The 23,129-nt window shown below is 56.8% G+C and overlaps 1 protein-coding gene across 3 annotated transcripts; it reads right to left on the bottom strand.

Moving 5' to 3' along the window:
- Positions 1-737: 737 nt before the first annotated feature.
- CHPF (chondroitin polymerizing factor) lies at positions 738-22,957 on the bottom strand. 3 transcript variants are annotated; one of them, XM_078854748.1, is made up of 4 exons: positions 22,666-22,957; positions 13,959-14,523; positions 10,055-10,237; positions 738-3,871 (listed from the first exon to the last, which is right to left on the bottom strand). In XM_078854748.1, exons 1-4 carry the CDS (start codon positions 22,932-22,934, stop codon positions 2,609-2,611), a joined length of 2,280 nt encoding a protein of 759 aa, XP_078710874.1. In that variant the 5' UTR covers positions 22,935-22,957; the 3' UTR covers positions 738-2,608. The 3 variants fall into 3 exon arrangements, with proteins under 3 accessions (XP_078710874.1, XP_078710875.1, XP_078710876.1); XM_078854749.1 differs by lacking the exon at positions 22,666-22,957 and adding an exon at positions 21,025-21,448; XM_078854750.1 differs by lacking the exon at positions 10,055-10,237.
- Positions 22,958-23,129: the final 172 nt, after the last annotated feature.

Genomic DNA, 23,129 nt, shown 5'->3' with positions numbered 1-23,129 from the left:
ATCCCCCTCAGGCACAGCTGTTCTCTTCTCCCTGCCGGTCTAGCCAGCCCCCCAGCCCCCAGGGCTCACCCGCTCAGATGGCTCCACACCCCGGCGTGCTGAGCACACCGCAGCCCTCCCCAGCTCCTCGCAGAACCTGTCCCTCGGTGTCAGGCCCGCTAGGCCAGGCTCCCCGGCGACAATCAGCTGAGACCCCTGGGGCTGGGGGGCGGAGGCCCAGTGAGTGGGGCGCTTCGTACGAGACTGGACAGAGAACCGACCGTGGGGAGCGACCCAGCACTGAGCTGCCTCGTGGGAGGGGATGGGCCCATCCCAACACCAGGAGTGGCCATTACAGCCAGAACGGAGCATGGGCTGGAAGCGGCTCCCCGCAGTCCGGCTCCAGGGAGAAGGGGTGAGGCAGCCCAGAAGCAGCAGACATGTCGTCCTGTGCACCCCGAGAGCCCCAAGGCTCCCCCGCCAGGGCAGCACACGGGAGGCATCGCTGCCCGGCCTCCCGGCACAGCCACAGCCGCCCACCAGCACATGGGGGCACAGCCACTGTCACCCCTCAGCTACACAGTAAAGGAGGGACAGCCCTGCCCTGGGACCCTCCCCCGCCAGGTGCTGGCCCCCCTTCCTCATCCGGCTCCCCTCTCTGAGCCCAGCTCTGGCGCCCAGGTACAACTCCCTCTCCCCCCTCCTTTGGCGCCTGCTGCCCCACCCCTCCAGCAGTGAAGAATTCACAGCCAGACTAATTCATCCTTTCCGTTTTATTGCAGTGTAAACACAATAACCCAACCCCTGCCATTAAATATAAACCTGGAGCCAAGTCTGGCTCCTCTGTCACTTGCTCCTTGGAGATGCACATTGCAGCCGATCTGTCCCGTTCTTTCTGGCAGCCCCAGCAGCATTGACTGGGGTCAGACCCAGGCATCACCCACCCCACCCAGCGTGCTCAGTGCAGAGAGCACAGCTCCACGAAGAAGCCAGGAGTCAATGCCTGCTCGGAGAAGGGCCCGTTCCAGCAGACGTGTCCCTACACAGGGCTCTGCCTGCGGCCAGTGGGGACAGGATCCCATCCCCTCATGCAGCCCTGCGAGCAGCGGCACGGAGAGCCCCAAGGGTGACAGCACCAGCAGGGGTGGCTGCATCAGGCCTGCTGGGCCAGCGGCAGAGACAGCTCAAACCTCCCATGGAAAGCTCTCATCTGAGGGCTGCAGCCTTCTCCCGTCCTATTAAAATACTGCAGAGGCCAAAACGGCCTGGGTCACAGTTCCCATGGGGAGCAGCACACAGTTAGTGAATAGAGGGACCCCCGGTCCTCCCTGCACCCACACGTCCTGGGGTCCAAGCCCTGTAAGCTTCCCCCTCCCCCCAAAGCCTGGAGTGCTTAGGCCAGCAGGTTATGGCCAGAGCTGCAATGCACTGCCATTAAATGCACTGCTCCATACGTACCAAAGAAACCCTCCCCTGCTCTACAGCTGCAGGTTTAACCAGGTTCCAGCTGCCCAGAGCCCACACTGCGCTTTCAGGAACTCACGCCAGGAGCCAGCACCCTGAGCTCCCTGGGACACAGAGCCCTGGATCGGGCCTGTTAGGGCCTCCAGCTCTAATCCCTCCTGCCTTGCAGCACCCCAGGGACTCCGTGGGTGAGGGGCTGAGTGACAGGGCAGGAGCACTCCACACTGTACCAAACAGGGGGTTCTCAGAGCCTCCAATCCCAGGTGGCCAGCACCTGGGGCGCAAAGCCAGGCAATTACTCTTTAAAGCCACATGCTCCAAGGCTGGAGCCCCACCCTGCCAGCCGTGGGAGGGGAGCCTCAGCCCACTGGAGCCAGCGAAGTCTATGGGGCAGAGGGCAAGAGACAGGGAGTGCTGCACCTCTCTGTGGGATGGTGTCACATGGCCAGCCCTGACCCCACAAGTCACTCTACCCACATCAATGCCCCACACTCACCAACACGCAAAGCCCGGCAAAGCTGCACACTGCAGGCAGGGCCAGGCATCCCGTGCACACAGGAGCAGAGGGTCCATGCTGCTCCAGGAGGTGGCATCCCCAACATGGCCGAAGCGCTGTGTGGAGGAGACAGGGAGAGGCCCCAGCCCACTGCAGTCTCCAGCCTCCTCCACCAGTCACCCTCAGCCTTCCACGGCCATTTCATGGAAGCAGAGGTTTTGGCGCTAGCCCTGAACCTGCCCTGGGACCCTGCCCAGCCCAGCGTCAGGACAAGTGCAAGGGCCAGACCCCATGAACCCCACTCCCAGGGGCTGCTCAGTGTCACTGTCCCATGGAAAGAGGGGGGAGGGAGACACTGAGACCAGACAGGGTACAGAGCAGAGCTGGGAGCAGAACCCAGATGGCCTGGCTCCCAGATGAGTCTCCCAGCCCCAGGATATCACAGGTCCCCTATCAGCGCCCCAGCCCAGCCAGTGCCAGCTGGCTAGAGCTAGATGGTCTGAGCCCACCCCCCACACTCCCCTGCCCCCATCCAGCCCATTGTCTGCAGGGAGCTTCCCCTTGGGCCAGCAGAATGCCTGCTGCACCACGAGGGGGAGAACAACCAGAGCCAGCAGAGCAGGTGGGGCAGGCCATGGGGAGGCTGGCTGAGCCAGCCCCTTCTGCAGCTCAGGTGCTGTTGCCCTGCTCCTGTTCGAAGAGCACCATGGCCAGCTGTGAGCGGGAGCCCAGCCCCTCCAGGTTGCTCTGCATGCAGCGGTGGTAGATCTCCTCGCTGAGGCGGGGGTTGCAGAGGTGCGGCCGGTGGCGCTGCAGCAGGGCAGGCTCCATGGCCCGGAAGACGTGCAGGCTGGAGTACTTGATGAACATGTCGTAGATCTCCAGGGTCTCCAAGATGTCTTCGTTCTCCTGCGCGTCGCCTGCCATGCGGGTGCGTGCTGCCATGTAGTCAGCATTGTAGAAGCAGGCCTCGTGGAAGACGTCTCGGTCAAAGCGCCCAGCATCCCGCATCAGATCCAGGGCGGCGGGCGGCGCCTGGTTGTGGTAGGCGATGGCCGGGTTGTAGCCCTGGAAGTGGATGGGGAAGAAGACCTGCCAGCTGTTGATGGTGTTCATGCGGCAGCGGTTCAGGAAGTCGGTGGTGACCTCGGTGTCCACGCTGGCCACGAAGAAAAGCGTGTCCACGGGGTGCTTCTTGGAGATGATGTCCATGACCTTGATCTGGGAGGGCGCGTCCGTCTTGACGCTGATCCAGGGGATCTTCACCTCGGTGTACTTGCGCTCGTACTCGGCAATCCTGGCCTTGACCGGGCCGAAGATGTCGTTCTGTGCCACCTGCTGGGCCTCGAAGGGGTCGTAGATGAAGAGGAAGGTGAGCACAGCATTCTCGCTGCTCTCGAAGGCGGCCGCCGCATACGCCTCCAGGAAGTGGCTAGCGTAGTCCCGGTCATGCGCCGTCAGCGGCAGGATGACGTTGATGCGGCTGGCCTCAGTCACGTAGGGCATGGGGATGATCTCCACCTCGCTGAGGGGCCGTACCAGGTGCACGCGCTTGATGACCGAGCGGCTGTGCCCCTTCTGTGTCACCACCTCCACCTGCAGGTCCAGCGTGTACTCCATGCCCCGTGTGGGGTCGAAGCGCCGATACCCGTTCACCAGCTGCTGCTTGCGGATGTGCAGCACTGGCTGGTACTTGCGGTTCAGCTCCTCCATGGCCATGGCCACCACGTCAGCCACATCAGCCATGTCCACGCCGCGCAGCTCACACTTGGGGGAGCCATCCACGCATGAGTACAACTGCTCCTCCGTGAAGTAGTCCCAGCGCAGCACCTCAAAGCGCGTCTTGGGCTGGAACGGGGGCGTGATGCCAATGGGCCACGTGGCACCATGGTCTCCGTCCGCAGACAGGCTGCTGGTGTTCTGGATCTCCAGCTGCACGAGGAGGGAGGGGAGTTGAAGCAGGAACAAGACACCTTCCAGTCCCCCACACCAACCCTCCACCGCTTGGCCTAGCTCCTCCCAGGCACACAGTCACCCCCGGTTTTCTACCAAATCCCAGAGTTTCTAGGGGAGCTCTGTGTGGCTCGAAAGCACCTCTCGCGCCAGACGAAGTTGGTCCAGTAAAAGATGTGACCTCCCCGACCTTGTCACTCCAGGGGACGGGGATGCACTGTTAGCTATGCAATGACACCATTCCCCCATCAGATGGCAGCACCAACCCATACTATAAGGGGCTGAGACTATTCGACAGCTGCTCTCCCCAAGATTACACAAACTCTACAGTGACTCCAACTGGCTGTCCAATCCCCCCAGCTAATCTGCTGTCCTGCACCACTCCCACCTCCACCCCTCCGATGTCCCAGGCATGGCTCCCACCTCTACCCCTCAGCTGGGTCTTTAGGCTGACCCCTTCAGGGCAGGGACTGGCTCTGACCATTCCCACCTGGCATGACGAGGTCCAATCCTGGGCAGGGCCTGTGGGCGCTACCATCATATAACATTTACAAATTCACAGACAGGCCAGAAGGGTCCGGCCCCCTCTCCCAGTCTGAGATCCTGCCTAGCACAGGCCACAATCCCTCCCCAGCAACTCCTGCAACCAGCCTCCCATTCCTGGCTGAGCTAGAGCACGACATTTAGAACTCAGTCTGGTCCCTGGGTGACCTGTGCCAGTGGTTAATTTCCCACCCCGTTAAACATTTGTGCCTCATTTCTACTCTGAATTGGTCTCATTTCAGCTCCAGCCACTGGGTCTCGCTCTGCCTTGTCTGCTGGGTTAGAGACCTCGGTCAGGAGAAATCTACCGGTGTCAGTATTTGTACACTGCATACGCCCAAGCCACTTCATACCCTTCTCTTGCATGAACTGAATAGATTGAGCTGCCTTAGTCTCTCATGGTCAGGCAGCTTTTCAGATCTCAAACCCTTTCTGTAGCTCTTTTCCGAGCCCTTGTTTTTCCAATGCTCTGTTTGAAGTGTTGACACCAGAACTGGACACAGGATGCAGTATTGCTCTGTCTAACACCATACACAGAGGGAATACCACCTCCCTGTTTCCACTTGGCATTCCCCTGCTTATACAGCTGAGGATCACGTTTGCCCATTTAGCTACAGCACTGCACGCTCACGTTCAATTGGTTACCTACCGTGACCCCTAACTCCTGTTCAACGTATCGGCTTTCCAGGATAAGCGTGACCTACATTCTTTTCTCCTAGGCGTATGACCTCACATTTGGCTGTGTTAAAACACATGTTGTTCATGTGAGTCAACCTTATCAAGTGATGCAGGGCAGTCTGTGTCACAGACCTGTCCCCATCGTTATTTACAACTCAACCAATTTGCGTCATCTGCAGATTTTTACCGGCAGTGATTTTATTTGAATTCCACATCACTGACAAAAGACTGAATACCACTGGGCCAAGAACAGAGCCCTGCAGGACCCCAACAGACAGACCCCACAGTGGATGACAATTTCTCATTTATAATGACTTCTGGAGATCTGTTCACCAGTTTTTAATCCATTTCAGACAGGCTGCATTGATTTTGTGGAGTGCTGTTTTTTTGTTTAATCAAAAACACCATGTGGGGCTAAAACATGCCTTACAGAGTCTCGGTGTATCATGGTAACGGTTACCTTTATCATCGAAACCTGTGAGTCATCCACACACAATGGCAGGTTGGATTTTAAATGCTGGCACCACGTTGGCTTTTCTCCAGTCCCCAGGTACTTACTCTGGGCTCCAGGATTTGTTACATGTCAAACACTAACAACATGGAAGCTCTGAGGAGCCTCCGGAGGGCTGTGGGGATTCACAGGCACCTGGAAGGTCAGGGGCCAGGGCATTATCTCCCAAGGCCACAGCCAAGAGCTCTGGCCTCGGTACAGACAGACGCCCAGTCGGGATTTCTCTTACCAGAGCAACTTGCAGCTCCATCCCAGCCCGCCCGGCAGAGTTACAGACAATAAGAAGGAGGGGTTTTAAAGTATATCAAGAGCCAAAGGAACCCTACCTATGGCATCGGTCCATTACTAGATGCAAATGGTAGAACTGTCAATGATAATGCGAAAAAGCTGAAGTGTTCAATAAATATTTCTATTCTGGAGGTGGAAAAAAGCCAGATAATGTCATCATGTCACATGATGATCAAACACTTTCCATTCCATGAGTAACTCTGGAGATGTTAAACAGCAGCTATTAAATTCAGACATTTTTAAATCAGCAGGTCTGGATAACCTGCCTTCAAGAGTTTTTAAAGAGCTGGCACAAAAAGTCTCTAGACCATTAATGTTGATTTTTAGTGGGTCATGGAACCCTGGGGAATTGTGTGTCAATATTCAAAAAGGGTAAACGGGATGGTCTGGGGAATTATAGGCCTATCAGTCTGACATCAGCCCTGGGCAAAATAATGGGACAGCTGATACAGGACTCTATTAATAAAGAATTAAAGGAAGGTAATGTAATTAATGCCAGTCAACACAGGTTTATGGAAAATAGATCTTGTTAGAATAACTTGATTTTTTTTATGAGATTACAAGCTTGGTTGATAAAGGTAAGTAAATATATTGCATCTACAGTAACGCCTCACTTAAAGTCGTCCCGGTTCACATTGTTTGGTTGCTGATCAATTAGGGAACATGCTTGTTTAAAGTTGCGCAATGCTCCCTTATAATGTTGTTTGGCAGCCGCCTGCTCTGTCCACTGCTTGCAGGAAGAGCAGCCTGTTGCTGCGAGCTGGTGGGGGCTTGGAACCAGTGTGGGCTGGCAGACCCCCATCAGCTCCCCGCTTCCCTAAGTTCCCTGTGCAGCAGCCACCCAGCAGGCTACCAATTGCCAGCAGTTCAGCTGTCCCTCCAGCCCCTGCCATGTGCTGCTCCTGCCCTCTGCCTTGGAGCTGCTCCGGGGAGACTCCTGCTTGCTGTGCAGGGGAGGGGGGAAGAGGGGAGCTAATGTCAGGGTGTCCCCCGCCCCACTACTTCTGCCCCCCACTTACCCCTTCTCCATATAGAGCAGGGTGGGGAAAGATAGGGCTCAGGACAGAGAGTGCTTGCTGGCCGCAGCTTCTGCCTCAACTTCCTGATGTACTTAAAAAGGCAATGTACTTAGCGAGTGATGTCAGCGTACTTAAAGGGGCAATGCGCATCTCTCGCTCTCTCCCACACACAGGGTGTGTCTCTCTGTCTGGCATGCTGTCTCCCCTCCCTCCATTCGTGTTGCCTTGTAGAGTGTAAGGCTACATTAACAATAATGTGTTAACCCTTGAGGACTCAGCCGAGTGATAGTTCATCATTTAGCAGTAAGGCATTCCCTGGGAAATATCATAGAATCATAGAATATCAGGGTTGGAATATCGCACCCTCTAACTTCACCACCTCAACCAAGCTTCACAATCATCATTGCTATGTGCAGTATTAAATTGTTTGTTTAAAACTTATACTCCGTGTGTGTGTCATTTTAGTTTAGTTTTTTGTCTGGTGAAAAAGATTTCCCTGGAACCTAACACCCCCATTACATGAATTCTTATGGGGAAATTGGATTCGCTTAACATCATTTTGCTTAAAGTCACATTTTTTAGGAACATAACTACAACGTTGAGCAAGGAGTTACTGTACACAGTTCTGTAAAGGGTTTGATTTGGCACCACGTGACAACTCAATTAATAAACTAGAAAGATACAAAAAAAAAAATCAACATGGCCACACATTAAATGGATTAAAGACTGGCTACTAGGTCTCAAAATGTAATTGTAAATGGGAAATCATCATCGAGCCGGCATGTTTCTAATGGGGTCCTGCAGGGAACAGTTTATGGCCCTATGCTATTTAGCATGTTTATCAATGGCTTTGAAAAAACAAAATCACTGATAAATCACATGCAGATGACAGGTTTCAGAGTAACAGCCGTGTTAGTCTGTCTTTGCAAAAAGAAAAAGAGTACTTGTGGCACCTTAGAGACTAACCAATTTATTTGAGCATGAGCTTTCATGAGCTACAGCTCACTTCATCGGATGCATACCGTGGAAACTGCAGTTTCCACGGTATGCATCCGATGAAGTGAGCTGTAGCTCACTGTCACGGAGTCCCTGGGCGATGCTCTGGAACTGCTCCCCATGAAGCCAGTCAGGACTCTGGGGCAGTCGCCTTTCTGTGAGCAGCCTGTCTTCAGGACACACAGCTCACCCAGCTTCCACCTTCCTGGGTCTGACCTCGGAGCATTCAGCATCCTCTGACCCTCCGTGCGCTTCCCCCCAGCAAGTCCGCTCAGGCGGGGCTCCTGGGGAAGCCAGAGGGTCCTGCACCCCAACTTCACAGTCAGACGTGACTCTCAGCCAGCCAGTAAAACAGAAGGTTTATTAGACGACAGGAACATGGTCTAACACAGAGCTTGTAGGTGCAGAGAACGGGACCCCTCAGCTGGGTCCATTTTGGGGGGCAGTGAGCCAGACAACCACGTCTGCACTTCACTCCATGTCCCAGCCAGCCCCAAACTGAAAACCCCCTCCAGCCCCTCCTCCTCTGGGCTTTGTTCCTTTCCCGGGCCAGGTGGTCACCTGATTCCTTTGTTCTCCAACCCTTCAGCTCTCACCTTGCAGGGGGGGAAGGGCCCAGGCCATCAGTTGCCAGGAAACAGGGTGTCGGCCATCCTCTGTGTCCAGACCCCTGCACACACATGCCCTCTAGGGCTCTGCAATGATCATACACCCTTATTCCACCCCCTAGATACTTAAGAACTGCCTAGAGGAAACTGAGGCACCCCCACACTATTCAGAGGAAACATTAAGAACAGTCCCACTTCGTCACACTCACGAAAGCTCATGCTCAAATAAATTGGTTAGTCTTGAAGATGCAGATGACAGAGACTGGGGGAAAAATAAATAAAGAAGAGAGACAAGTCATCAATACAGAATGACCTAGATTTCCTGGTAAACTGGGCGCAAGCAAACAATGTGTTTTTCGTATGGGCAAATGCAAAGACATACATCTAAGAACAAAGAATGTAGTCATACTTACAGAATGGGGGATTGTATCTGGGGAACCAGCGGGTCATGGTGGATAACCAGCTGAACATGAACTCCCAGGGAGATGCTGTGGCCAAAAGGGCTAAGGCCATCCTTAGAATATCAAGTAGGAGAAGGGATATTATACTACCTCTGTATTCAGCACTGGTGCAATGGCTGGGGGAATCCTGTGTCCAATTCCGGTGTCCACAATTCAAGGGTGTTGATAAATTGGAGAGGGTTCAGAGAACAGCCACAAGAATGATTAACAGATTGGACGACCTGCCTTATAGTGACAGACTCAAGGAGCTCAATCTATTTAGCTTAACAAAGAGAAGGTTAAGGAGTGTCTTGACCACGTCTACAAGTACCTAAACGGGGAACAGAAATTTGATGATAGAAGGTTCTTCAATCTAGGGGAGAAAGGTCTAATGTGATCCAATGGCTGGAAGTTGAAGCTAGACAAATTCAGACTAGAAATAAGGTGTACATTTTTAAGTGACAGTAATTAGCCACTGGAACAGTTTACCAAGGGTCATGGAAAATTCCCTACCACTGGAAGTTTTTAAAATTAAGACTAGACATTTCCTAGAAGATCTGCTCTAGTTCAGCCAGGGACTGTTTTGAGGAAGTTCTCGGTTTATGTTATGCAGGTCAGAGCATAACCTCCATCACAGGGATCCTTTCTGCCTTTAAAAGAAATAAACTGATGAAATCCTGCAGGAGAAATGCAACGAGCCGTAGGTGCACTTCAGCTGGGCAATAGTGCAAGGCTGGGCTCAGAGATCAAGCCAGCCCAGATCTACCAGAGTAACTGCCCGCAGAGAGCATGCTCCACCACCCTGGCAGGCCCATTCTCCTGGCAGAACCGTCTCTGCCGGGGTATATCACCAGCACAGAAGGTGAAGGAAGATGCCTTGGCCCCTGTGCCAGGGCACAGGCCGGGGGGATTCTGTGTTCTGGCTGCCTCATTAAGGCAGGTGCAGCAGACTGAGATTGAAATGGGAAGCCTCCCTGGAGGGCAAGGTGACCCAAGCCATAGCCAGGCTGCTCCCTGCTCATCTGACTCAGAGCTCTGGGCCCATCCCCTCTACACTCCCCCTCTCCCTCCAGCCTCACCTGGAGCTGCTGGATCTCCTGGTACGTCCTCTCAAGCTCCACCTGGGCAAAGTGCTTGTGCAACCGGTACATCTGGACAGGGTCCAGCACGGGATGGGCAGTGAACGCGCTCTGGAAACGGGGGTCGCTCTCCCGCTCCGGGTCCGTGTTCTTCCCTAGCTCAAAGTACTGGTACCGCAGGCCCTGAACCGGAGAGAGAGGGGGTAATGCCTGCCCCACATCACACCCCAATCCCTGCTCTGAGTGCTGGTAACGCAGGCCCTGAGCCGGGGTAGAGAGGGGGTAATGCCTGCCCCACATCACACCCCGATCCCTGCTCTGAGTGCTGGTACCGCAGGCCCTGAACCGGAGAGAGAGGGGGTAATGCCTGCCCCACATCACACCCCGATCCCTGCTCTGAGTGCTGGTACCGCAGGCCCTGAACCGGAGAGAGAGGGGGTAATGCCTGCCCCACATCACACCCCAATCCCTGCTCTGAGTGCTGGTACCGCAGGCCCTGAGCTGGGGTAGAGAGGGGGTAATGCCTGCCCTACGTCACACCCCAATCCCTAATTGCTTGGGGAGAGGGGTGGGGACTGTGCTCATCCATATAGTTCATGGAGTGGAGTTAAGACTAATGGGGGGTGGAGGTTGTGGGTCAGTGAGGAGGTAGCAGGAGGTTCAATTTCACCTTAAGCTTCTCCCCACAGGCTATTCGACATTGGTGAGGCCTCATCTGGAGTACTGTGTCCAGTTTTGGGCCCCACACTACAAGAAGGATGTGGATAAATTGGAGAGAGTCCAGCGAAGGGCAACAAAAATGATTAGGGGTCTAGAACACATGACTTATGAGGAGAGGCTGAGGGAGCTGGGATTGTTTAGCCTGCAGAAGAGAAGAATGAGGGGGGATTTGATAGCTGCTTTCAACTACCTGAAAGGGGGTTCCAAAGAGGATGGCTCTAGACTGTTCTCAATGGTAGCAGATGACAGAACGAGGAGTAATGGTCTCAAGTTGCAGTGGGGGAGGTTTAGATTGGATATTAGGAAAAACTTTTTCACTAAGAGGGTGGTGAAACACTGGAATGCGTTACCTAGGGAGGTGGTAGAATCTCCTTCCTTAGAGGTTTTTAAGGTCAGGCTTGACAAAGCCCTGGCTGGGATGATTTAACTGGGAATTGGTCCTGCTTCAAGCAGGGGGTTGGACTAGATGACCTTCTGGGGTCCCTTCCAACCCTGATATTCTATGATTCTATGATCAGTGGGGGGTAGATGGGGTGGAGGGATGGGGGTTAGTTGGGAGATTGCTCTCACCTCTTGTTCCTTTATGCAGATGATGGGACGGAGGGGTCCACTGTGGGGAGTGTGGGTTGATGGGGGCAGGGGGCAGTATGGAAGTGAGATGGGCCATGTGGCATTATGCCCCATATTCTTCATAGTATTATTATTATATATGATATGATTATGGCATAACTAGGATGTATTTTATGCAAGACAGGGCATGTGAGATGTCATTGAATAGGTTCTGATTCACTGACTCTGATTATCCTACTTGTATGCACCCATCATGTTGGTATCTGAAGTTAGGAATATTGTCTATGTATCTATTACAAATGTGTTTACACCTGGGGAACGCCCACTGGGTAGAATGCAATCAGTCCAGATGGCTGACTGGGAAGGGCCATTAGGGAGAACAATAGGTCTTAGAAGTGCTAATCTCCCACTGGGGAGCCTTCCTGGGGACACTACAAACAGCCTCCAAGTTATGGCTCCTATGGCTCTACAGAGACATGTGACCAAGTCACCTGGTACTGAACTCCATCTTGGAATACCAGTGTCCTCCCACTGACAGGCGTGGAAACGAAGCCTGGGAGACACAGGGTTCCTGCTATATGCAAAAGCTATTTAAGGCAGGGGAGTGACACCATCAATGGTTCTTCATTGACTCCCCACCCAAGAAGATTGCTGGAAACACCTGAAAAACAAGGACTGAAGGGGGGGGGGGAGAGGAGGAGGGGAGGCGGCTGAACCCAGGCTAGCAGGATTTCTAGTCTGTGAAAGGTTTCAGAGTAGCAGCCATGTTAGCCTGTCTTGGCAAAATGAAAAGGAGTACTTGTGGCACCTTAGACACTAACCAATTTATTTGAACATAAGCTTTCGTGAGCTACAGCTTATGTCTCCAAGGTGCCACAAGTACTCCTTTTCTTTTTAGTCTGTGAAAGGAATACCTGGAGTTTTAAGCTGCACGCAAGTGCAGTTTACCATCAAGAATCTCTGCAAACAGTCTAAAAACATTAAGACCATGTCTACACTTGCCATTTAAAGCGCAAGAAGTCCCTTTTTTGCGCTAAAACTGCGGGAGCGTCTACACTTGTTAATGACTTTTTGCAGTGAAATTCAGAAGTTTCATCACAAAAAGAAAACCACCTTCACGAAAGGCATACAGCTCCTTCCACTGTTCTTTTTGTGATGTTGTGAAAGTGAAGACATGTTCAACCTGTGTAAACACGTTTTGGCCTCCGGAGGATATGCCACAGTTCTAAAAGTGACCACTCTGGCCAGCATCTCCACTGCTCTGATGCCAGGTCAAGGGACATCCGCCCCACCCCATGTAAGCCCCAGGAAGTTTGAAACTCCCTTTCCCTTTGCTTGTAGATGTGGCAGGGAAAGCAGTCAGACAGTGTGTGGGGGGGGGGGGTTAAAAAAAAATGCCACGAAAGAAACAAGAAAGCAATGGTGCTGCTGGGACATGAAGCAGGGCAGCACGGGGCACTGAGCAGGGACCCAGAATGCCTTCCGCTCACCCCCCTTCCCACAAGACCTAGCGAGAGAGCTGCACTGTGGGACAGCTGCTCTCATCGGGGATGGAAGTGCTGCTAATGTAAACACTCTCTGATGCCTGTGGAAGTAAGTGAGTACACAAACCAGAGCTGTTCTTTCACCGTTCCCTATCACCGGTGAAACTTACAGTGCAAAAACTCTGCAAGTGTAGACATACCCTTAGGGTGAGAATTTGCTACTCATATCCAATTTCTTTAGTATATTAAGTTTAGATTGCGTTTTTGTTTTATTTGCTAGGTAATCTGCTTTGATCCATTTGCTATCCCTTATAATCACTTAAAATCTAGCTTTTGTAGTTAATAAACTTGTTTTTGTTTGGTCTAAAACCAGTGTGTGGAAATTATACATGGGGCATAAGCTGTGTATATTCCTCTCCACGTTGAGGAAGGGGGCGAATTTCATGAGCTTACGTTATACAAATCTCTGTGCAGTGCAAGACGGTATATTTTGGGGTTTACCCTCTAGAGGGGGGTGTTCACTTGAGTACTGGGCAGTCCCTTAGCTGAGCCTTCCCATGCAGAGCTGATTTCTGCATCTGTGTGTTTCAGCAGCTGGGTGTGTCCCTACCTGTGTGTGTGCTGGTAACGTGCAGCCTGAAGCCTGGGGGGGGGGGCGCACACTTGGCAGGCTGCACAGCAGTATAGTGTAAAGGGAGACCAGGCTGGTGGGTCAGGCGGGCTCACTGGTACCCCAGTTCCAGCCAGCACCCTGGGGTAAATCCATCACAGGGTGGAGAAGTCAGTGTGGGGGAAAGGGGAGCAGGGGATCAAGGAGGGGGTGATGGTTGATGGGGTGGAGGGGGCCGATGTGGGGGATGGAGGTTGATTGGGGCGGGGGGGGCAGGGGGTGGGGTCCGTATGGATTGATTGGGGCAGGGGGTCAGTGTGGGAGGAGTTGGGGGCTGGGGGCCAGTGTAGGGGTGGGGGTTGATTGGGGCAAGGTGCAGGTTCATGGGGACCACTGTGGGGGGTGGAGGTTGATTGGGGGAGGGGGTCAGTGTGGGAATTGATGGGGCAGGGGGCCAGTGTAGGAGTGGGGGCTGATGGGGGCAGGGGGCCAGTGTGGGGGTGAGGGGGGGCGCTCTAACCTCGTGCTCCTCCACGCAGTTGATGGCCGTGTAGTCAATGATGCAGCGCCCCAGCCACTCGTCGGGCCGGGCGCTCAGGATGTCGTTACGGCAGTTCTCCAGGTGCGGCTGCAGGCGCAGCAGCAGGCTGCGGGAGAGCAGGTAGCCGAAGCCACCGTAGCAGTAACGCCCCTCGGTGTCGCCCCCAATGAACTCCTCAGGCCGGCCCAGGTAGAGGAGGGTGTCGATGCTGAGGTGGGCGACCAAGCGGCTGATGCGATGAGCCTCGGTGTAGGTGTCGTCCTGCACCAGATAGAACCAGTCAAAGTCGCCTACGTAGTGGTCCAGCATGTACTTGACGGTCTGGTACATGTTCCAGATGGGCCGCTCGTCGCCATGCGTCACCACCGTCATGCCATGAGGCACCTTGCGGCCCCGCGTGCCCGTGAAGTACACCAGCCGCTCCAACCGATGCCCCAGCGTGCGGTTCACAGCCACAGCCAGCGTGTTCAGTGTGCTCTTGGAGGTGAGCACACCCACAAAGAGTCGCTGCCGGATGCCCAGCTCCGTACTGATGTACCGTGTCCTGGAAGGGCAGAGCGCGAACGTGAGCGAGCCTTTTCCCCACCACAGGGAACTTGCCACCAGCCAGCCAGGTTCAGACCTGCCCCTGAGCCCCACAAGGCTGATCCCGCTGACCACACGAGTCACAGCATCCAGGCACGGCTCTGGATTTCTGTGCTTCTCCCCAAACCACAGATAAGGTGCATCTGAGCCTTTGAGTAGGGCTGGATTCAGGCCGGGCACTGCTGTGGGGAAGCTTGCAGAGATGCAGAGGTGGGGGGCAGAGGGATATGTGATGACCAGCTATCCCCATCTCTGCCCAGCAGGGGTCCTTCCGGGGCAGAAGGCAGGACAGATTCAGGGCAACAGCTGGGGAGCGAGAGGCGGGGACTGGGTGGGGCGGGATACACAGCAAGTCCCCAGCAGGAGCCACAAGCCTCCTCCCCCCATTGCATCCCCTCACATCACCAGCGAGCTTCCCTGTCTCACAGCCCCGCCCTGGTGCAGAACCCCTTCCGTAGTCCCCAATGCCACTGTGACCCCGGCTGCCATTCGCCACCTTCTCCCATTGCAGAGCGCACTGCCCTGGCTAGCCCTGCTCCCGCCCTTCGCCACCTTCTCTGGTTGCAGAGCACGCTGCCCTGACTAGCCCTGCTCCCACCCTTCGCCACCTTCTCCTGTTACAGAGATCGCCGCCCTGGCTAGCCCTGCTCCTGTCTGACACGTCTCCTGCACAGCTCTGAAAGCGGTTCACAAAGGACGTCAGCGTCATCAACCCCGTCGTAGGGATGGGCAGTGACTGGCCCCAGAGCACCCAGCAGGCCAGTAACAGAGCCAGGAAGAGAACCCAGAGCTCCTGTGTCCCAGTCCAGTGCTCTGCCCATTGGGCCACACCCGTTAATCCCCCAGCCACGCCTGCAGGGGCCCCGCCTGTGTCTGAGACGCCCAGGACTCCCACACTGGTGAAGGGTCAGCCAATGATCCCCGCCATGAGTCCGGCACAGAGACACTGCCCTAGCACAGATACCCAATATATGCCCTCACTGGGTCTCCGCTTCAATGCCAAGTATGGAGATCCCCTCCCCGCAGAGAATGTCATGGCACCAATAGGAAATCTGATGAGGTTCAACAAGGACAAGTGCTGAGTCCTGCACTTAGGACGGACAAATCCAATGCACCGCTACAGACTAGGCACCGAATGGCTTGGCAGCAGTTCTGCAGAAAAGGACCTCGGGGTTACAGTGGACGAGAAGCTGGATATGAGTCAGTGTGCCCTTGTTGCCAAGAAGGCCAATGGCATTTTGGGATGTATAAGTAGGGGCATTGCCAGCAGATCGAGGGACGTGATCGTTCCCCTCTATTCAACATTGGTGAGGCCTCATCTGGAATACTGTGTCCAGTTTTGGGCTCCACACTACAAGAAGGATGTGGAAAAATTGGAAAGAGTCCAGGGCAGGGCAACAAAAATGATTAGGAGACTGGAACACATGAATTATGAGGAGAGGCTGAGGGAACTGGGATAGTTTAGTCTGTGGAAGAGAAGAATGAGGGGGAATTTGATAGCTGCTTTCAACTACCTGAAAGGGGGTTCCAAAGAGGATGTATCTAGACTGTTCTCAGTGGTACCAGATGACAGAACAGTGGGGGAGGTTTAGGTTGGATATTAGGAAAAACGTTTTCACTAGGAGGGTGGTGAAACACTGGAATGCGTTACCTAGGGAGGTGGTGGAATCTCCTTCCCTAGAATGTTTAAGGTCAGGCTTGACAAAGCCCTGGCTGGGATGATTTAGTTGGGGTTGGCCCTGCTTTGAGCAGGGGGTTGGACTAGATGACCTCCTGAGGTCCCTTCCAACCCTGATATTCTATGATTCTATGATTGCGGGGGTGAATAGCTGGGGCAGAGGTAAGTGAAGGGGACAACCCAGGTTATGGGGAACCCCAGCAGAACCCCCATGAACTAAGGGCTTTCACAAGCCTCCAAGCATCAGGCATGTTTTCTCAACTTGCCTCCTCTAATGCACACAAAGCAACAGGCACATCTACATTATAAAAATAGACCCAAATCCAGACTCCCCGCAGCACGTTCCCCTTCCTTTGGGGAGCGGAGAAAAGAACGAACACGTGGCAGATGTGGAGTCACTTGGCTGAATGCCCCACTGGAAGAGGCCCAGATGCTGCAGGGACAAGTACAGTACAAAACCTATACAGACCAGAATAGCCAACAGCCAGCCTTCGGATGGGCCTCTCTGGTCCTCCAGAACCCCCTCCTCTGTGCAGGGGACATCCCAGCCATCTGCAGCTCCAGCAGCCACATGGTGCTCTAAAGAGGCTAATTCCTAATCCCCCACACAGGAGCAGGATAAGGAGTGTGAGCATGTGTCCTCTCAGCTCTGCACTGGGTGGCCCCGGGGCATGTCGTGGGTGGGGGGAAAGGGAGTTTGCTGACCATACTTCTCCTTCCCTCCCCCAACGTTGGGTCAGGGGAGGGGGACTTGACCTGCCTTGACCCGAGAGGTTACGGCACATGGCTCCCACACGCAGGGCAACAGAGACACCATGGGCCCAGGCAGCACCAACCCAACCACTGCTAACCCAGGCTTCCCGCTGCCACCACAGGCTTGGCCTGTGACCCACACTGCATCCCACAACTGTGCCTGGGGGAAGGGCCTAAGCCAGGTCCCCATCTGTGCCGGGGAGCCACTAGGCAGAGCCCACTGGACTGCAGGAGGGGCGGGATATGCTCCCTCACCAACAGGGCACCACAGCACTCCAAACAAACCCTTCTTGGGAGGGGAGCTGAGTGCAACTTGAGTGGAGCAAAGCAGCTGCATGTCCTGGGATGTAGACCCTCACCCCACAGACCTTGGTGGGTGCAGAAGTTTCCTGTAGGCAACATGGGGCAGTCCAGGAGAGTCTCTGGCTAGGGTATGTACATGCAGCATAGCTGCCCCCTGGTCACCACACCAGGGCTCCCACATTCAATGGAGCACATGCCAGGGCAGACACAAGGCCTATGGCAAGCTCCAGGACAGCCCACCACCAGCCCTGGGGCATTGCTAAGGGACAGGCCTACGTGCCCGATTCCAGAGGGCCCTGCACATCAGCCAGCCCCACTCGGGCAGGGGCAAGGTTGGGACACAGCTCCATGGCCCCACCCACTCAGCTGGGGGGCTGCCCCTTATGGATGGCTGCAGAGAGCGCCCCAATTAGTGCACCAGGGCTGCGCAGACCCAGAGCCGGGTGGGCCCTGCCCCAGAAAGCTCAGTCTAATTAGACAGCTGGGTGTGCAATGGGGCAGGGTGGCAGTAGCATGAGGCCCCCCAGGGCACAGCTCAAGGGTCCCAAGCCTATTAACCCAGCTCACCTGGTTGCCACGTGGCTCACACCAACTGGCAAGCCCATGACAGGGCAACTGCACCGCTGGCGGGCCCTGACGGGAGGATGCCACACAGGTCAGGGCGAGGAGAGGTTCTGCAAGGTGCAGAGGGTAAGGCGGGCGCAGCAGAGGTGTGATGAACGTGAGGCAGGAAAGAGCCGCAAAGGAGGTGAGGCTGAGAGGCCTGAACTTGCTGCAGCAGAGAAGGGGCAGCTGGGGGTGGGACCCGGTCTGCCTGGTGGGAAGATGCTGGCAGACCCCCGAGGAGGTGCAGGGAGGGGAAGGGCTCTACCCACAGCCCAGGAGCAATGGCACCTCCTCACCACTAAGCCCACGATTCAGGCAGGAATCCCAGCTCCAGCACAGCCTTTTGCCCATGGAAAGGATCTCAGCACTCCAGGAGCAGCCACACACAGCAAGTTCCCAGAGCCCCCACTCTGCTGCCCCTGCCCCATGCATTTCCCACCCCCCAGGCACCTGCTTTGCTGTAGCTCCCCCCTGCTAGGAGACCCATCCCTCACACAGGAGTGAGCTGTCACAAGTCACAGTCCTATAGCTCAAAAGAGACGAGCACCGGCCCCCCACTGCCCATGCAGCACCAGCACTAGGGGAGAGACCAGAGACCCACTCCTGCAGGGTGAGTCACTGCCCATTGGGGGGAGGAGGGGCAGAGCTGGACTCTGCTCTCCCCAAACACCCACCCAATCACAGGGCCTCTGCTGTTCTCCAAACAGGATTTCAGCTCCTGAGCCCAGCCCACCACCCAGAGCCCAAACGTGGGAGGCCATGTAAGGCCCCACCAGCAGGAAAGGCACCTGAAGCCTGTGAAGAGGGTGTGAGGGAGCTGGTCTCAGTGCTGGCTGCTGAGGGGCCCAGGGCCCAGCCCCACTCACAGCAGCGCCAGCCAGAGCTGCATGATTCTCACATCACTCTTGGATTTTAATCAATGCAGTGCAGTCAAGAGGCAGGAAACAACCCTGTGCTGCTGCCTCCCGCACACACACTGGCTTCATTCAGCCCCTCCACTTCCTGCCCTCTCGCCTCCTCCAGGGGACAACAGGGCTCATTCACTGGCCCGCTCCCTGGGTGCTCTGTGCTGCACCCTGCCGGGATCCCAGCACTGCCAAGTGCTGAGCCCAGGGACCAGCTCATGCCCCTGCGCCAAGGCTGGATCACTTTCTGGAGGAGGAGGGCAAGGGGAGCTGCACTCAGATCAAGGTGGACTCTGCAAACAGCAGGAGAGGGAGGGAAACCAGAGACTCGGCGCCCAGAGCAGAACACCCAAAGCGCAGCTAGGCCCAAGCAGTAACAAAGGAGAGATGGCTTGGCTGGGGCAGCAGGGCACCCAGCCAGGAGAGATCAAGGAACAGATGGGAGCAGGCAGAAAAGTGCATGACAGGGAATCAGGCAGAGGCAATTCTGTACGCACCCTTTGCGGGCGACAGGAACTGACAGAACCAGAGGCTCCTCTCCGGAGAGGCCTCCCTTGGAGCAGGGCCGTGCCAGGCTCCCTCACACCAAACCTTTCCCCTGCTGCATCAGCAGAGCTGGCTCATTTCCCACAGTGCCAAACACGAGGGGGCAGCATGATGGGGAGGAGAGGGTGAAGGCACAGAGTCTGGGGCGGCCCCGAAGACTTGCTCCCAGGGCACAGGAGCAGCAGGGAGAGTTTAGGCTGCATGTGTCTCCAGCAGATCCCACAACGCAGGGAAAGGGGCAAGTGTTGAGCTAGCTTCACCAAATGCATTGACAGCTGCTACTAGAAAAGCCCGAGGCCATATCTACACTACATAATTAAGTTAACCTAATTCATATCGGTGTACAGCCGCCGCAATAATTCCATCGCTCCTGCATGTCTACAACGGTCTGCATCTTCTCTGAACAACAGTATCCCCAGCAGCTACAGTGCCCCATAGCACCGTCCTGCGGTTAGCACTCCGAGGGGAGAGCGCCTCCTGCAGTCACTCACCCTGCTCTCTGTAGCTCCTGGATGTCCACAAAGGCCTCCCATCCAAATACTGACCAGGCCCAACCCTGCTTAGCTTGGGATATTGCAGCCCAAGGTGGAATGACCTCAAACCACCACAGGGCAAGTTGACATTAGATAAGAGAAAAAGCTTCCTAATAGAGAGAACAAGTCAACAACGGGGTGGGTGCCAGGAGCGGGGCCTGCAGGCCAGGAAACATTTTGTGATAAGGCAAGGCACTGGGGCAAGAACAGTCTGAGGATGCAGAGCAGCAGCACTGGGAATGGGGCACCGTCAGCTCAGCCAGCAGCGGCTGTGCACAGCCAGGTTGCCCCCAAAGGAAACTATTTCTGCAGAAAGACTTCCTGGGCGGCCAAGCTCTCCTGGAAGGGCCAATAAAGGGATGAACCAGTCAGTCACACGGAGCAGATGGAGGAAGCACAGTCTGGGCGGCCAGCAGCACTCTCCCGGCTGAGCCACAGCTGAAGCCCAACCCCTTCAGGGCCCCTTCTGAAACAAGTCAGAGCCCCACACTTGCCCCCCGGTACCCTCACTGACAGCTCCAAGCCACCCTGCAAGCTGCACCAACATGAACGACTACAGCGGCCGCTGCCCTAGGGACAAGCTATATGCCACAGCCCAGGCACTTCTCCCCCAGACTCACAGCATCACCCTTGCGCTTCACATCCAGAGGCAGCTGTACCATGGTCTGTAACAGACCTTGCCCAGTGCAGCAGTTCTGAGCCTTCCCCCTGCCCCAGGCCTCCCATTTAAGGTCACTCCCCACCACCCCAATCCCTGTACTATGATGGGCCCTGGGACACAGGATGAAGCCTTGCAGTGGGGGAGGTTTAGGTTGGATATTAGGAAAAACTTTTTCACTAAGAGGGTGGTGAAGCACTGGAATGCGTTACCTAGGGAGGTGGTGGAATCTGCTTCCTTAGAAGTTTTTAAGGTCAGGCTGGACCAAGCCCTGGTTGGGATGATTTAGTTGGGGATTGGTCCTGCTTTGAGCAGGGGGTTGGATTAGATACCTCCTGAGGTCTCTTCCAGCCCTGATATTCTGTGATTCTAAGGCTGCTGGGTTTCTGGCTGCGGAGCTGGTATGAAATGGGCTGGGGGAACAGCAGGGCCAGGTTGCTGCCAATTACTTTCCAGTGGGCAGACCCTAGTCACTCACCACCACCACCCGTCCTCTCTCCCTGTGAGCTCCGTCTCCTTGCAGTGGTTGTTCCGTTCATGGAAGGCAGCCTCAGGGTTCGTGGCACGCCCACTCCCCACCCTACCACACTGGGGAGCCAGACTCATCAGGCACCTGTTCCAATTTGCCTCGGCATACCCTGCTGTGTCCTCTGCCCCCATGTGGTTTGGGCTGGCCCATGACGGCGAGCCTGGGCATGGAGCACCCCAGCGCCACCGCAGGGTGCAGCAGGCGCCCCTGGATGGGAAGGGAAGGGTGCCAGCGCCGCAGGGCCTGGCTCACACACCGGGGCAGCTGGAGGGCCAGCCCCGGGGACACTGGGTGCTTGGGGGCTGCAGGACGCCAGACAGGGGAGGCTCCGTCCGGGACACGGATGGTGAGCAGAGCTGGCCCCCCTCCCTTGGGACGTCATCAACCCAGCCCCCCTCCCATCTCCCCCGGCACCTCAACACGTGACCCCCCAACCCACGGCTCCCGATCCCCTCAACCCACATCCCCCCAGCTCCCTAACCCCCACAACTCAACCAACAGCGCCCCTGGCCCCACAGCCCCTCAAATCCCCCATCCCCACAACCCGCCACCCCACAGTTGACAGCCACCCACAACAACTCAACCCACATCCCCCTGGCTCCCCAACCCCCACAACTCAACCCACAGCCGCCCTGCTCCCACAGCCCCTCAAACCCCCCATCCCCACAACCCGCCACCCCACAGTTGACAGCCACCCACAACAACTCAACCCACATCCCCCCGGCTCCCCAACCCCCACAACTCAACCCACAGCCGCCCTGCTCCCACAGCCCCTCAAACCCCCCAATCCACAGCTCACAGCCCTCCCACCCCCCAAGCCACAGCTCCCCACCATCTCCCCAACCCCCACAACTCAACCCACAGCCCCTCAAACCCCCTGCCCACCCATCTCCCCAACCCCCACAACTCAACCCACAGCCCCCCCGCCCCCACCCCACAGCCCCTGAAACCCCCCAATCCACAGCGCCCCCACAACTCAACCCACAGCCCCTCCCGCCCCACGCCCCCGGCCCCCACAGCCCCTCAAACCCCCCACCCCACTGCCCCCCACCGTCTCCCCAACCCCCACAACTCACCCCACAGCCCCCACCCCACAACCCCTCAAATCCCCCAATTCACAGCACCCCCACAGCCCCCACCCCACTGCCCCTCCCGCCCCGTGCCCCCCGCCCTCACAGCCCCTCAAACCCCCCAATCCACAGCTCACAGCCCCCCATCTCCCCAACCCCCACACCTCAACCCACAGCCCCCCTGGCCCCACAGCCCCCCCATCTCCCCAACCCCCACAACTCACCCCACAGCCCCTGAAACCCCCCAATCCACAGCCCCCCCACAGCCCCCACCCCACTGCCCCTCCCGCCCCGTGCCCCCCGCCCTCACAGCCCCTCAAACCCCCCAATCCACAGCTCACAGCCCCCCCGTCTCCCCAACCCCCACAACTCACCCCACAGCCCCTCCCGCCCCCACTGTCTCCCCAACCCCCACAGCGCCCCCCGCCCTCACAGCCCCTCCCGCCCCCGCGCGCCCCCGGCCCCGCCCCCGCGCGCCCCCGCCCCCGGCCCCCGCGCGCCCCCGGCCCCGCCCCGGCACCTGACGGCCTTGCTGGCGGCGCGCGCGGGCGCGGCGGGCCGCGCGGGCAGCACGCGCAGCTCCCAGGAGGCGGCGGCGGGCGGCGGTTGGCGGTGGGGGGCGGGGCCGGCGCGCGGCGCGGGCGCGGGGCCGCGGCGGCGCGCGGCGCGCGGCCCGCAGGGCGCCTGGCCCCAGCCGGCGCTGAGCAGACTGAGCGTCAGCCCCAGCGACACCCCGACGGCCACGGGCGCCGCGGGCCGCAGCAGCGGCAGCAGCAGCGAGAGGCGCATGGCGGGTGCGACGTGTCCGCGCGCGCCCCGCGTCAGCAGCGCCGCGTCACCGCCCGCCCGCCCCGCCAGCCAATCCCCGCCCGGCGCGCGCTCACGGCGCGGCCTCGCCGGCGGCTCCCCGGGGGCGGGGCTTGGCGGGGCGGGGCGGGGCTGGATGAGGGTCAGAGCAGGGGGTTGGCAGGGGGTCTGTCTGGG

Source organism: Lepidochelys kempii, chromosome 11 (assembly GCF_965140285.1).
Source record: "Lepidochelys kempii isolate rLepKem1 chromosome 11, rLepKem1.hap1, whole genome shotgun sequence".
NCBI lineage: Eukaryota > Metazoa > Chordata > Testudines > Cheloniidae > Lepidochelys > Lepidochelys kempii.
This window is presented reverse-complemented; position numbering and strand designations above follow the sequence as displayed.

What these genes read in the sequence shown, in the direction of transcription:
- CHPF (XM_078854748.1), bottom strand. Translation starts at nt 22,934, where the DNA reads ATGCGCCTCTCGCTGCTGCTGCCGCTGCTGCGGCCCGCGGCGCCCGTG. An exon ending in GCCGCCAGCAAGGCCGTCAG is followed by an intron (nt 14,524 to 22,665) that starts GTGCCGGGGCGG and finishes CTGCCCTTCCAG; the next exon opens with GACACGGTACATCAGTACGG. An exon ending in AGGAGATCCAGCAGCTCCAG is followed by an intron (nt 3,872 to 10,054) that starts GTGAGGCTGGAG and finishes CTCCTCGTGCAG; the next exon opens with CTGGAGATCCAGAACACCAG.